Below are 15,817 nucleotides of genomic sequence, written 5' to 3'. Positions count from 1 at the left end.
CATTTCTTATTGGAAATGTGTTCAGTTAAAAAGTGTAGATATTTCAATATGCATATGGCTATAGCTGTTTTACAAACCTAAACCTCATTGTAGACATTTTGAACCATCAAAACTCTGAGGTCTTGGTCAACTGGATACCATTGATAATTAAACATCAAGGGTGGGACTGTTTTTCACCACAATACACTCAGTTCAGTGGATACCCCGTCATGTTGGTGAATTATAAAGAGGCACTAGCTGAATAGGGGCAGAGGTCAGGGCCGTCTGCTGCCAGGAGTCTCAAAGAAACCACCACGGATTGGTTCTTAACATGCACATTCCCATGGAGACGAGCCCCATTTCCCATGCGCAGGGTCCTTGTATCGCCGCTGGTTGTTATAGAAACAGAGAGGACGTGACATTGTTGCATAATACGCTCTTTTTTCCTTCTTCCTTGTCCTGACCTTATTGGTGGTGGGCTATTTTCTAATTATGTCATCTCTTTGTGGATGCGACAGTAAACGAGTTAGTGTTAGGTCAGAATGTGGATGAACAAAATCTTCACACATTATAATTGACATTCAGCTTGAAGAGTCTTGTGGTGTGAACTTAGGATGATTAATATAGTTTATGTGGCAAGACTGTCATTGAAATAAACATTGGTGTAGTGCTCGGGACACAGAAGATGTTCGCAAAACTCACTTTCTGTGTCAACTTATTAAATTACTTTTTACTCCTTGGGACCCACAGTCTCCCTCGTGTGTGGGGGTGTCAACAACTGCAGCGCTAGTTTGCTTGTTAACAAACGTTGTGTAACTAAGCAACCTACCACTTTCTCCAACAATTTATGTGACTTTGTTCAACAAAGAATTTATGTTTTGTTTGCGTCAGTGTTTTTGGATGCAAGGGACGAAACAGGAAGAGGAAATAATGAGAGCTCATAGTTTCATGAAGTTAAAGATATTATAATGCCTGAGGAGTGCAGCAAAGTCCCTTGTGACTTGAGATGTCTCAATTTATTATTTATTGTAAAGAGAAAGAAAAGACGGACCAAAACATTTGCACATTTTTCTTTTCATTATTCTTTTTGGCAGTGCAGTAGCTCCCTTGTCATGCATCTCCGTTCCATCTTTCAAGAGTCAAGGTGCCTGCGGTGGAACTAAGCTGCAGTCTTGTAAATCAGTTTCACTCTTGGAGCCGTCTTTCCAAGACAGACAATTATGAACTGGAATTCCTGCAATTACTTTCCAGGTTTGTGACCCACTCTGCATGGAATGATATTTGTTTGAAACTGCACTTCTTGATGCACGTTCTTTAAAAAAAAAAAAGAAAAGATTTGCAAAATATGGATGTTTTGCCATTTTCCTTTGAACCTTAAAGGTACTTAAGCACTTAACAAAATGAAAAGAAAATCTGACATATGTATCCCATGAGTGTCTATTACATGCATTTTAATATTGATGTAGAATTTCTAAACGTCTCCTATTTTAAATAACACTAATTTAAATGTCGGGGAACCAGATAGCCACGTTTCTCTTGTTAATAAGTACCTATTGAGTTGAAGTTTCCTTCTTGAGGAGTACTACTGGGCACCGGAGAGTGGGGAATTAACTTCAGAAATCAATACTGCACCACATATTATCCTCACAGTTGATATCATTGTACTTGACATGGCGGCATAGTGCACATTGTGTAGCTAACACGGTTGCCACAATGCTGCATTTCAACAACCTGTATCAATGCTAATCAGCTTTCATTTAGCTCTAAGTCATGCACTCCCGATTTCTCTCACCGGGAGTATCGTTGACGCCGTATCATTAAAATGTTTATTAACTATCTTATAGTTCACACTAATCTAGGCTAATGCTTTTAATTCCATATTAGTAGTGACAGGGAAGCCCAGAGGCACAGACTCAGGTGGGTGTTGGCTGACGTAGGAAGGATCTGATAAAAGTTACTGTCGCTCGGGCTTAAAAGCAATTATAGCAGCTGACATTTAGATGTCTTAATGTCCTCTCGATATTTTAAGCAGTTCTTTATTGAGAACCTTTGTTTAATTTTTCCGTATACTGTAGACTTTTTCATTTCACTTGGCCCTCTCCACACTTCCATCATTGTTATACAATGTCTTATTGCAAATGAATGCTTCTAGAGCTTCACTGATGTGTCCAATTAGTGACATTCCCTCTAATGTGAGTGGAAATGTATTTTTCCTGCAGTTCTGATTGGGTGCTTGTTGTGATCAAAACAGCTACAGGTCAAATTGAATTGCATTCTAATTGTGCTGCTCTTTATCTTATCTTGACCACTGCAAAAGCAAATATTTTTGTTTAAGCAAAAGTGCAAAGTAATTTCATTTAAAAAACTAAGCTAGACTTGAACAATATTTCATTTGGAATTCTTCTTGAATCCACTTCTGTGTCATTTTGTTTACTCCAAAGCACACGGCATGTCATACTGAAAATAAATCAATTTAGAGTTTGACAATACAGCGCTCCAGAGGTATTGTATTGCAAAAAATCACTACGGTTGCACGGTGTGTGTGTGTGTGTGTGTGTGTGTGTGTGTGTGTATGTGTGTGTGTGTGTGTGTGTGTGTGTGTGTGTGTGTGTGTGTGTGTGTGTGTGTGTGTGTGCGCCTTCTAAATAAATAAGGATTACCTCCCCTGTGCAATCAGGCAGGTGAGTGTTTGTGTACAGTCTGTATGTTTGTGTATGCGTGTGCAAGATTAAATACAAGAGAGGGAATGTGTGTATGTCATATGTACTGTACTCTGATATGACAAGCGCAGTGACCTGAAGGACAAAACAACTACAACAATAATGGATAATGGTTTGTGATGGTAACAGAACCCAACATCTAAAACACATCCTGTTACAGGCTGTGAAAGAACAGTAGAGTGCATTCTGTACACTTCTACTACAGTAAAAGAAGGTGATAGGAGTTTACTACTGTACTCTACAGTCTACATGCACTGTACAGTACGGCTCACAGATGCTATGCTATGATTGGTCTAAAGTTTCACATCAGTGGAGCCTCACTTTCACAATTGTACATGCAGATAGTAGTAAAGAAGATGATCAAACAAGGTCGATCAGATTTAACGTTAGGTCACACATCCGTAATGCAGAAACAGTGGAATATGAACTAATTGTTTGAAGACTGGAAGTGTGTGTACACAAACACCTTTGCATGAATTACTAAGCCTCAGCAAGAGCTGTCATAGTGGAGAGAGAGGAACCCTCATTACTGCATTAAAAGATGTAGTAAAGTACTTGTTTTGGGAAAAAATGATGATGCAGGCTAAAATGCTCCCTTACGCCACTAAGGGCACACTCCCATTTAAAAGGTATCCACAGCTGAGCGAGTGTGTGTGTGTATATATATATATATATATATATATCATTATTATTCTGTTTTCAGTGCCTGAATGAGTGTGACTGTGTGTGGGTGTGTGGTTTCAAGTAATTGTCTAAGTTTTTGTGCACACTTTACTTAAATGTATGTGCTTTTAAATGTAATGCTATTTTTCTCACTAAAACTACTAAAAGTCTATTTATCATGCCATTATGTTATGGTTGAGTGTGACAGTGATTGACTGAACTTGCACTTGGCTATCTTCACTCAAAATATGCAACACACAGCTGACTTTGATTACTTTTATCAGCTGATGGCACAGATACTCAAAAAAAGCCCCGGGCACATTTCTATCCAACAAAAGTCCTCAACAAATGCCTCTAAGAAAAAGGAAAACATTTGAAATCTCCAGTCTGCAGCTTGACACCACACTCCTTTGTGATCTGCTTGTGTCTTTTGGTGACCCAAAGGACACAAGGAGATCAATTAAGAATGACGTTGTCAATACTGATCTATATTATGTAACAGTACATCTCTACATAACATCTCATTAGATGAAAAGTTGTAATAAATACGTTACGCACTTGGTACAAAAAACTAATCATGAAACCAGTAATTGCTCACGACCGACAAACTGTGTAATCGCAAAAGCTGCCCTTCGGCATCATTTACAGATAAAAGTCAATTACATCTGAGTCTAATTATATACAGTAGGTAATCACACTGAATTACTGGTGCAATATAAGTATGCTTTTACATTACTATTGTATGTTGGATTAGGTTAATGAATACATTACTAAAGGTTACAATCAATCAAATGGATTTCATGTCAAATGTACCCACTGCAGTGCAGAATTAGTTTAGTTCTTCATTTGATGGTGATGTGTCTCTGGAGCCTTTGTCTCATAAGTGATGTCTTTACCATCCCAAAGGAAGAAATGTATTGCACTCATAGACCTATGTCTCAATCGTTTTTGTTCATGACTTGCTATAATATTAAAAGCCAGAATATGCTGTTTGATTGCTCATGTTTTTATCTTGCTTTATACACGACAAGCATACATACAGTGGTATCTCCTTTACATCATTATTGTAATATTGAAATATGATCTTGGAAAATTGTCCACCAAACATGTTGTAAGACCTTAAGCATCATATTTAGTTTTTTTTGCTTGATAACGTTGCAGTTTACCTGATTTTTTAGTCTTTCTGGAAATCTCTCAATAATCTCAGTACAGTACATTATATTACGCATTTGCAGCAGGATCAATCAATACATGTAGTACTCTAGTATTTCCATTCTCGATGAGTGATTCATACTATAGTGAAATACTATACATGGTCAATACTGTGGCGCTACTTTGTACCATGATGTCATGACATAATCCTTGTGTTCCACGGTCCAACAGCAGGGAGTGGGTGTTTGCTGATGTATTATTTCAAGTGGGTGATTAGTACAGCGGCAGATCAGGACTAATTAGAGAGGCAGCTGTTTAAGGGTTTTGTTTGTTTATCCTTTGTAAAGAACAATTTCCTACATCATGCAAATTAATGCAAATCATCCGCAGCAGTAGCAGACATTTATTTTTGTTAAAAAATGTGATGCATGCTTACTGCTCTCTCAGCACTCACCGCTGAGTGCTTGAAATGAGCAATCAATAATCACTCTCTCCTTTTTCTTTCTTTCTCTCATTCATTCTCTCATTCATTCTCACTCTCTCTCTCTCTCTCTCTCTCTCTCTCTCTCTCTCTCTCTCTCTCTCTCTCTCTCTCTCTCTCTCTCTCTCTCTCTCTCCTTCACTTTGTCTCTCTGTGCCTCCCGTTTGCAGGTAGACACATCTCAATGGGCGAGTCCCACTGATCCGCACATCCCTGCACATCCCCTCCACCCCACGTCCCTGCCCTCCTCTGTTCCCCGTAACGCCACCCACTCCTTCACTTCAGTCACCATGACTTCCACCAGCCGACTGCTGGGTTTGACTGAGGTGGGACTGAGATGTGACCAGGACATTGAGAGGAGGTATGAGATCGTTCCCTCAGTGGTCTGCTCCATGTGCTGCCTCTTTGGAATCATCTACTGCTTCTTTGGTAAGTGGTACTCAAATGTATCTAAAAGGTTGTCGTGCAATAAATGGGATCACTGAAAAAAGTGATTTCATAAACATATTTTACTGTATTCTAGTATTATTTCAGAATCTGGTTTTACATGTTAAGAATACAGCTTGCCACTTGTGTCATTGTCAGCTGGAAAAAGAACCATCAGTTAAGTTAAGTTCTGTTTTGTAAACCTACAGAAACAAATGTGTCCTGTTCAGTTGACAATCAAAGGAATAGTTCAGCATTTTCCTATATGTGTTTACTTGCTGAGATTGAGATGAATAGATTGTTACCACTCTCATGTCTGTACTTAAAATATACAGCTGCCATCAGAAGCCAGTTAGCTTAGCACAACGCAGGGGTAAACAGCTAGCCTGACTATGCAAAGGAAGATAAATTAGCACAATCAGTACAGTAAAGTATTCATTAGCATAGTATATCTTGTTTGTTTAATATATGTGTAGCATAAATAGCTTGTAGCAGATTTTATAATTAATACCAAACTATATATTTATAACTAATAACTCATAATTATGTATTCTAAATGCAGGAATTTGTACAAAAGGTGAAGGAGCGTGATGGGACTCAACTTCAACTAACAGAAACAAATAGTTTTATATTGAGCAGCATCATTTAATACCTCGGAGCAGCATCTAATAAAGGAAAGATTGATAGTCATAACTAATGTACTCTCATAATTTGAAGGCTGCTACAGAGTTCTGGCTCGGTGTACACACACAAATCACAGGATCCAGTTCTTTATAAATGAAATGTGTATTGAACTAATAACTACAAAACCTAACTATTAAAACAGAAAGGTAAATAATTAATGAATGATGAATAAATTAATGAATGCAAGAAACAACTAATGAATGAAAGCGGACCAGGTGTGACCAGGTAGAATCAGTGACTGCTATTAGAGGTTAACCCATTCAACTGACTTTTAATCGATTAATGCACCGTTTAAGAAGCGCCAGGGAAGATTGTGAAGCAATTCAAATATTAATTGCTGATTTTAGGGAGATCAATGCTTATTTAATTCCTAATTTCCTCATTAGTTATAGCATCAAGCATCTAATCATTAAGCTAACACCAGCTCATGAAAACAAACGAGCATGTATTGTTTCACCTGCCGGTTCTGATGGACAGATGAAGCTGCGCTGGTGGGAGTGGTAGCCGGTTCTTTGGACCTCGTCCACTTGGCTTAGAGTGATCATCTCCATCTCCATCTCTCTCTCTCTCTCTCAGCATGTCGGGGGCTCATCTCACACACCCCCTTTGGCAGCCGTATCAGGCCTCATTCGATTCGGAGTGTGTTTTCTCAGAGTCTCTTTCTTTCAAGAGTTGCTGATGCCGGCCTTCAGCACCTTTTTTGTGCAGCGGCATTTCAGCATAGCTATTGGCAGCCTCTCGGGTGGCTCAGGGATGCAGCAATTGCGGTTCCTTGCCTCTCCGAAGCACCAGAGGCGAGCAGGAGAATGAATCAGTAGAAGCGTCAGGAGAAGAGCGAGCTGTGGCTGGCTTGTAGTCTTACAGACTTCTGTCCAGGGGTCCAGTGTCACTGGGTGAAGAGCTGACCATTTGTAAACATTTCTGATTTGAATATTTTGTCCTTTTCATAGGATTAGAGTTGATATAGCTTACTTCATATATTTAAATCTTTCAAATTTGAAGGTTGGGCTATCTTAGGTGCAGAACGCTACCAAACACTTGATATCAGCCACTGAATAAAACCTGATCAATTGAAATAAAATTAATTAAACAATCACACAACAAAATAGAAACACTTATACATGTGTGCATATATACGTCTATATATGCCTATGTATACTTTTAAGCCCAAGAAATGAGTGACATAACATCAAATCAATGAGCTTCAGAGGTCCTCGCATGTGGAGGAGAGGAGAAAGTAGGGGGAGGAGACAAACTCTAATTTCCTATATCAAAATCATCATGTTAAAGCAAAACTTCCTATTAAAACATATTAGTCACCAATATCGGCTACATGTACCTTTTGTAAAAATGACATATCCAAGTCACTGCGCCCAGCCAAGAAATAGCCAGATGTCAAAATGTATAGCCTCCATCACCCATCGGAAGTTTTGACATGCTGTGCTTTCATTTCCAGTCGTCTCAAATCTGCTGAGTTTATGTTTAAACATAAAGTACTCTTTTACAAAAGCACAAAACTAGAAATCCCGGGCATTAATTCGTAACATCTGCCAGTAGCATTAATGACAGACACGACAGAAACACTGAATTGTGACATGTGGCTGATAATGATAATAAATAATAATAATAATAATAATAATAATAATAATAATAATAATAATAATAATAAAACATGTAGCCAAATAGCCATGAAATCACATTTCTAGTTCTACTGCTCTGCTGGTTTTGGATTATTGATTTAGAAGCAGTACGGTTGTAAGAGAGCTTGTCTTGTTTCTGGTTATGTGAATCAATATTGAAATCGTATTGAGTGACTGAGTTAGTGTGGCATTGCTTTATGTTTATATGTTTTCTTAGAATTGCATCCTATCAAATTCTTGAATATCTATTACCTCTACACCCTATTCCAAATTGCTGTCATCAGCAGACATGCTGAAGAGATTGGACTGCCTGCTGTCTTTAAAAAAACAAATAAAAGCATCTTCTGCTGCCTATTCAAAGGCATGTTCCAGTTTCTTTCAACTAAATGTTGCAGCAGCACTGCTAAAATAAAAAAGAAGCACAGAGTTTGCAGTTAATCAAAAAATACCAGGCTGGCAGTGGACCCCTGTAGTATTTTGTTTTTGTATTCCTATGTGCCATCAAACATCTGGGCTCATACTTTCTGCATGGGTCCATTCTGAGGTTAAGACTCAAAGTCCTAACTTGAGGCTTCCTTTGGTGCCCAGTGAGTGACGGCGTTTGATTAAAAGTATTAAGGGCTCATATAAAGGATTTTGGATGTAAAGTCATTACAGGAATGTGTAATCAATAAATAATTAAAGAGAGACATATCAGCTGTAATGGATACATGCTTTTGACATTACAGTTGCTTTTGTTGCAACACAAAATGATGGATTAAAAATTGTAATTCCATTTGAATAGGGACATAAAAGTGCTCAAATAAAGACATTGCATTCAGAGTGTCTCGTGTATTTTTGTACAAAGGTGCAATTAATTTTAATAAATTGCCTCGGGTTGGCTTACGGGTCTGTGTAATCATATTCCTGCAGCTCGTTAAAGAGGCAGCGGCAGAGATTTCCATCTTGCTGTGGCTGTGTGAATTAATGACGGTTTGGCAAGGACTGTAAGAATGCAGGCACAAATAGTTTTTAATGTTCTTTTTGCCTTTACTAAATCAACGTGAACTCTCTTCTAGTGACATGGTATGCATCAGCTAATATACTAAGTCCTCTATGTAAACTAAAATGCATCCCATAATATCACATCCTTCACAGCTCAGTTACCTGCAGACCCGTACATGGATGTTATACTGCTGCAAACACAAACAAGAAATTACATCAAAACGTCCAAGAAAGTTAACATGGTAATGTTTAATGTACTAAAAATACAGAATTGTGTTGTGTAGAACATATACGGACTTATAACTTTGGGAAATCAACCTCTACGCTGTTTCTGAATGAATATTGATGTATGTTGAAGCTCTAAGCATATGTGTTGCATGCAAATAGAAAAGGGAAAGATTCTCTGAAGCGTAGAGAAGGCATTAACATTCACTGTATACATCTTGGTAAAGCATCAGCAGCGTCGGTCCCTGCATTACAAACAGGTTGGACCAACAAAAAGCTACTAAGCTGACAGCATTCAACAACACCATAGTGGCTTGTGGTCCGCAAATAAAATTGTCCGATGGATAAGAAATGTAGGGGACATTGCTATTTGTAGATCCTCGCCACTAGTAGGACAGCACATGTCAGGTTTGCCATGTTGTATCCGCTTCAGCTGTACTTTGAGCATATGTGAAACAAGCTAAATGTTATCATGTCAATGCTTTCTGTATCTGCTCAATCAACACCAGCTTTGAAAGTCTTGAGTTGACAAAAACTTCAATCTATAGAATCACACTGATCAAAAAGATTGTTTCAGACATGCTTCCAGAAAGTGAACAGCAAAGCGTCCTCACTACAGAATGAATGGCCTCATTTTACTTCAATTACTTAATCGCAACAGTCCTTCAACATCTGTTGTCTATTTGTTTCTCAGTTATTTTTGACGCATGCTGTGAGAAAAAGAGAAGATAAAGAGGTGCATTTTCAGCCTCAGTGCTAGATCTGGCTCTATAAACCAAACAATCTCACTGTTCTGCAAATGAGACATAATGCATATTGTTGACATTTCTCAGAAACCCCACAGTCATACTTGAAATGACATTCCTGCAGTCTAAAAAATGTTTTCTCCCTGCTGATGCCTCTTGCAACTGTAGAATTGTGTTTAGTTCCAAGGTCTTGAGAAGAAATAATTTATTTTCAAAAAAAACAACTGAAATGATGAGTGATATCATAGGAACAAGATGGATGAGGCAAAGGAAAAGAGAGAGGAAGGGAGGCAGACATGAGCTGAATAAGCCTGAGTGAACAGATGGGATGGGGGTGGGGGGGTTTGATGGCTGGAGGAGAAGCAAGGAAAGTAACGAGGAACAAAAAAGAGGAATAGGAGGGGTGGAACAGTGGGGGAGATAAAGGACTGAGGAAAGGAGATGAGAGGAAAGGATGGGTCAGAGTAAAGTAGACCAGAAGACAAGGCGCCGTCAAAGAGAGGCATGTGTGATATTTCTAAATGTATTCGTTGATTGAAGTAGACTATCTGAGACTATCTGATATGGAAGAACAATGTGTGATGGCTGCTGACAAAACAAATGTTCATCCGGCTGTAGATACTTTGAAAATGCGGACTATTCATTCAGGAAGTCTGTTAGAGAAGACGGTAAGCAGCTGTGTAAAATACAATGGATTTCACCACACGTTTTATTTAAGGGCCTGGTGGCTGAAAGATACCAAGGAGAACACACAGGATCGAATAGAAGGAAGTAAAGAAAGCTAGAAGAGCTGCATCAAATAAATGAGATAGGGTCACGAGGGAGGAGCATGGACGGTGGGTTGGATGAGAGGAAGAGTATTGTTCGGCTCAGCTGTGCAATGCCTGATTACACACAGATAACAATCTGATGTCGGTTCCCCTCGAGACAGAGTCCAGTCAGACAGAGAAAGAAGGTTATATAGAGCAAATAGAAAGGGAGACGCAAACATTAATAAACACGGGGAGATTGAAACGAATGATAGTTTGAGCTTTAAATGATTTGCTGTCTTTTTCCGTTGCAATAAAGCAAAATGGAAACTGGTGCGAGATAAACGAGGAGAAAGATAAGTACAGGAGGGACCACACGGTGGGAAAAGAAAAAAAAAGGTAGACGGCGAGCAGCTGTTCTATTCAGCAGGCCTGTTGACTAATGAATGTGGATGACCTTTTGTAATACGATGATTATCATATTTTAAAGCACTCATTGTTACCTGCTCATAATGAAGAAATGCCTCCCTCCCACAGGAAAAGCGACTGTTTAATTTCCATTTTTGCTTTTCATTATGCATCATCCCTGAAGTATTTTAAAATCTCTGTTTAGATTAGTTTCAAGAACTGTTGGCTTTGTTATTGTTGTTGATCTTAGTATGCTTTTGGATCATGCTGTTGATCGATTAAGCTTGAGCATCAGGCTAAGTCGACCCTAATGCATCATTAAAAAATACTGCTTGCTGTGTGCATGATAGTTTAATGAGAAACCGAGTCATACACACACACACACACACACACACACACACACACACACACACACACACACACAGTTACAGCATGTACCAGTGTTTGTATGCTTGCGATAACCTCACAGTGGTCTGTCTCCCGTGTCTCCTCCAGGCTATCGATGCTTCAAGGCCGTATTGTTCCTCACAGGCCTAATGTTTGGCTCTGTGGTCATCTTCATGCTGTGCTACAAGGAGAGGGTGATGGACACTCAACTGAGCGTGGAGGCATCAGTGGGCATCGGCCTGGGCATCGGGACCCTGTGTGGCCTGGTGACCATGTTGGTTCGCAGTGTGGGACTGTTTATGGTGGGCCTGCTGCTCGGCTTGATGCTTGGAGTCGCTTCACTGGTGGTGAGGAGACACATTTTATTGTGCACTATTTTTTGATTTATGTGCATTACCAGACAGAACCTCAAGGAAAATAACATAGATACAATCGGCACCTTAGGATAAGTGATAAAACTCATGTTCATGCAAATTTATGAATACGTTTTTGCTTTACAAATAAAGCCATGTACTAATATCCCATGAAAACCTTTTTGTGCCATGAAAACCTTTTTGTGCCCAGTCACACCAGAGAGTGGCTTGTGTGGTGGCCGTTATCAACCATCGTTATCTTACCTGAATAAGAAAAAGATGTCGAGGAGATCCTGTAAAACGCTTGTTGAAATGCCATTAAAAATGACTTTCAGTAATGGCAGAGTCTTGAGAGATGACAACACATAACTCAGCCAGCAGATTAATGCATAGGCAAGTACCACAAGCTAGCTAGCTTTCTATTTAGCTTGTTATAATAGGGAGCTAGCAAAAAAGGTTTTCAAGTCACAACAAGGCAATCCTTCAGGTCTTCCATTTTGGAAGATGGAGACTATAAGCCATGGTGCCAATTTGGGAGTTGAAGTTCATCAAAACTCAACTTGATGCTAACTCTGCTTCATTAACAAATCCATTGAAATTGATTAGATTTTTGTACACATTTTTGCTATGTTGTTGTTGTGACCGGGCCGTATTCTGCTCAATAAAATATTAAAAACTACCATAAAGAAATACCAACTGCCAAAGTCAAACTAACCCATCCTTTCTCTCTCCAAGACTATGGAGGAGTTCTACCACCCCAGAACAGTGTGGGTTCCTCTGGGTATTCTCCTGGGTTCTGGGACGCTTTTTGCCGTCCTCACTCTTCAATGGCAGCGCTGCTTCGTCACCCTTTCAACCGCCACATTTGGCTCCGCAATCATCACTGTCACTGTGGATTACTTTATAGAGCTGTTCGCCTTGGTACACTACGTCTACGAGAGACTCAGGGTAGGCTCGTCTGTGTGTTTCAGTGTAAACTGTTAGTGGCAGAGAGAAAGAAATTCCATTCACGTATTTAAAGTCACCTTGACACATGTTTTTTCTGTGTGTGAGTAATCTATATGTTTGAGGATGGTCTTGTGTATTCAACATTACTGTGTCCATGGACTTTATTATTGGATTGTTTGCCTTGGTCAGCGATTTGTATGTCTGTTTGTGTGTGAGAGAAACAGACAGACAGTTGAGCAGACTGACTGATACAATCTTTCTGGGGAGCTCTGTGCATTTAATATGTGTGCAGATGATGAACAGACTGAGTTAAGCATGGAAAATATGGATAAAATATTCAAGTAAGGTTTATGTAACTTTATGTTGTCTTAGTGGTGTATTAAAATGCAGTCAGCTTGGTTCCTACAAATTCAATTGAAAACCCATTTGTAGATAAAATGCCCAAATGGAAATGTCTGTCAGTAAATGAAAAAGCTGACAACACTAATGCAAAGTATCCTGTAAATCCAATATTGCCACAAAACAGTCCTACATACTACAAAATTGCCTGCAAAGCCTTCACTAAAAATCTATTCCCTCATTGTTTTTGCTGAAGCAATTGTGGTTTATGTTTCTTTTTCAAGACCTTTTTAAAAGTTATCAAAACATTAAACATTTAGATATTATTATTCTGCCACAAAGCTATAAGATGTTGAGATGGTTTGTCTTTTTTGTGAAAGAATTACTCTTGGAACTCTAAAAAGGTTTTGAGAAACTGCCAAAAATGTCATTTAGTTAGAAATGTGTTGTTTTGCACGAATGAATGGTTTTGTGGAAGATTTGTTCAAATGAAATCCCTCATCTAAAGCTATAAGTGTAATGTTTGCAGGTGGCGCCAAAGAAGCCAGTGTGCTGGTTTACTTGGGTCATCTTGGGGGTGTGGCCGGTCCTGGCTCTCCTCGGAGTGCTGATCCAATGGAAAGTCACTGCAGAGGGATTTTCTCACACAGAGGGTGAGTGATGCTGCCTTACACACACAACCAGACTCCTTTAACCAGGTTCAAAAGCTACCTGAGTACACTGATATTGTTGCAGTTGCCGTATTTTAGAATCACTATTTTGCAGTATTTGTTGATTTAGCTTTTTGGCAGCAAGAGGTCAAATGTGAACGACTTAAATAAATTGTGTCACATTATGTCAGTATGTTGAACACTTCAAGACATTTTTTTGTTGGTAGAAACTGTGGAAAATAAGAAAACAATTTCAAGAATTGTTTAAGGTATATTGAACTAGTATGGGATGTTTTTGGGGTTCATGGTGTACAAAACAGTGTTTCTACAGCCAGAAAAGCTCATGAGCTATTTGTATACACTATAGCCCATGAAATCAAACGTTTGATGGCTTCTTTTGCATTGTTAATTGGATATATGTAAACATATGTAGTTGTCACAGTACTGACAACAACTAAGGACTTAAATGTAGCCTCTTGCTGGCAAAGCAGTTTGAATAGAGTCAAAAACGCAAAGCAATTTAGAGTCAGTCCAAACAAGCTAACAAAGTCAACAGGGGTTAAAGGCAGGTAAGAATCAGACACCAGGTCCGAACACAGGTAGCAGATCACAGGCAGATTTAAAGAAACGGGCAGAGACAGGATACAGCCACATGCTGGGGGAAATGGATAAAGGGCCACTGAGGAGCTGCTGAGGGAATTGGGAGCAGGTTTGCCGTTGGTGTGCTTTTGAGGTCAGGTGATATGGTAAGGAGGGAATACACCAGGGAATTTTCTGGACAAAAGGGAATGGCAGGTTTGGAAGATCCAGGGACTCTGGGGAAATGAGAATGTCAGAGGCTGAGGGGATGCGTCATCATGACATGACAGTAGCAAAGACTTTGATCTTTTGCATAGAAGATATAAAAAACACACGTAGAAGCTAATGAATTCATGAAACAAACAAACACACATCTTATGAATATAGAGTAAATTGCTTTTACCTCAATTCAACTTCAGTCTATTATTTTACTGCTGAATTGAAGCGACCGTCTGACACAGCTTCTGCTGCATCCTGGAGGATGTGATTCCAGAGAGGTGCTGGTGCTCCCCTCACTGTGTCCGCTCCAGCTGTATGGCAATGTAGGCCATAGCCACAAGCTTCAGGCAAGGCTGGTGCAGACCTCTTGAAACATATGTCTCTCGTATAGTGCAGCTTGAAATTCATATTCTTATGCACAGCATTTACCAACAATATCATCCATGACAGCGACTTTGTAAATGAAGGAGTGCTGCTGCTATGCCCAAGCTGTGGGAACTGTGTACGTGTGCACATGTAGAAAAATGCAAGAATCATTTATGATTTTGATTTTAACTTTAATCTTAGATGCTCATTAATTATGTCAAGTACACAGAATGATGATTGGGCTTGTTTCAGTATCGACCTCACAAAGGCCACTACAAGCTGATGCCATTTTATCAAGACTAATAAATCACAAGCACTGTGAGAGAGAGGGAGAGTTTGAATACACCAACATTAGTGTTGTCAGCAGAATGGGCTATTGAGGGAGACAACCCTTAATCTGTTCTGAAAGCAACCACCCCTGATGCAAGATCACTCTCACACACGCAGTTTATATGCAGCACACAAACACATACATACAAATAAACACTCATACAAATAAACAGCCTCAGACAGAGACAGAAATATACTGGGGCATAGACTCACTCATACACTAACTACAGGAACATTGAAAAACACACATCTCATTCATTCATGTACACACGCACCCACACAGTAACTCTTACATTTGATCTTCGCTGGCGTATGACATGCTGAGTTAAACAGTGTCTTAGAAGAAGTCACACATGGCCTCAAATAATGGGATTAAACAGCAGGCTGTCGTGGCCTCCAGTCAGAGGGAGTGGGCAAAGAGATAGAAGAAGCTTTTTAGTGTTATTTTGAAAAATGTGCAATTGAGTGTGTGGGAAAGAGACCTAGAAAGGAGAAAAGACATGAAGGAAGCACATATAAGCCAACAACTGTCTATAAGAAAGGGGATTTATTCTCCAAAACTTCAGGACACACAGTTTTGTTAGATTACAAAAAGTTGCTAAAAAAGTCTTTATTTCTTATCATGTGGCTGTATGATTAAAAACTAGACCAACATGCATTGTGCGCGCTCCGATCTTTCACACTGTAAAACAATCCCACGCAGAGAATTGAATTCTATAACTGTAGATCTCAGTCAAAATTGTGAGAATGAAAAATGTTTGGCAAGAAAAAGGGCATCCACAGAAGTAG

At 39.3% G+C, this 15,817-nt stretch overlaps 1 protein-coding gene across 2 annotated transcripts in view; it reads left to right on the top strand.

Annotated features, from left to right (window-relative positions):
• The window catches only part of tmem198aa (transmembrane protein 198aa), a 33,549-nt gene that overhangs the window by 11,677 nt on the left and 6,055 nt on the right, over positions 1–15,817 (top strand). For both annotated transcript variants that reach the window (XM_029458517.1, XM_029458518.1), the window contains exons 2-5: positions 5,166–5,424; positions 11,353–11,591; positions 12,333–12,545; positions 13,414–13,537. In XM_029458517.1, the coding sequence (XP_029314377.1) occupies positions 5,286–5,424; positions 11,353–11,591; positions 12,333–12,545; positions 13,414–13,537 (715 nt within the window). In that variant the 5' untranslated portion in view covers positions 5,166–5,285. The remainder of the gene's footprint in view (positions 1–5,165; positions 5,425–11,352; positions 11,592–12,332; positions 12,546–13,413; positions 13,538–15,817) is intronic.

Source organism: Cottoperca gobio, chromosome 21 (assembly GCF_900634415.1).
Source record: "Cottoperca gobio chromosome 21, fCotGob3.1, whole genome shotgun sequence".
Classification (NCBI taxonomy): Eukaryota; Metazoa; Chordata; class Actinopteri; order Perciformes; family Bovichtidae; genus Cottoperca; species Cottoperca gobio.
The sequence above is the reverse complement of the archived record's forward strand: the minus strand, read 5'-3'. Positions and strand labels throughout refer to the sequence as shown.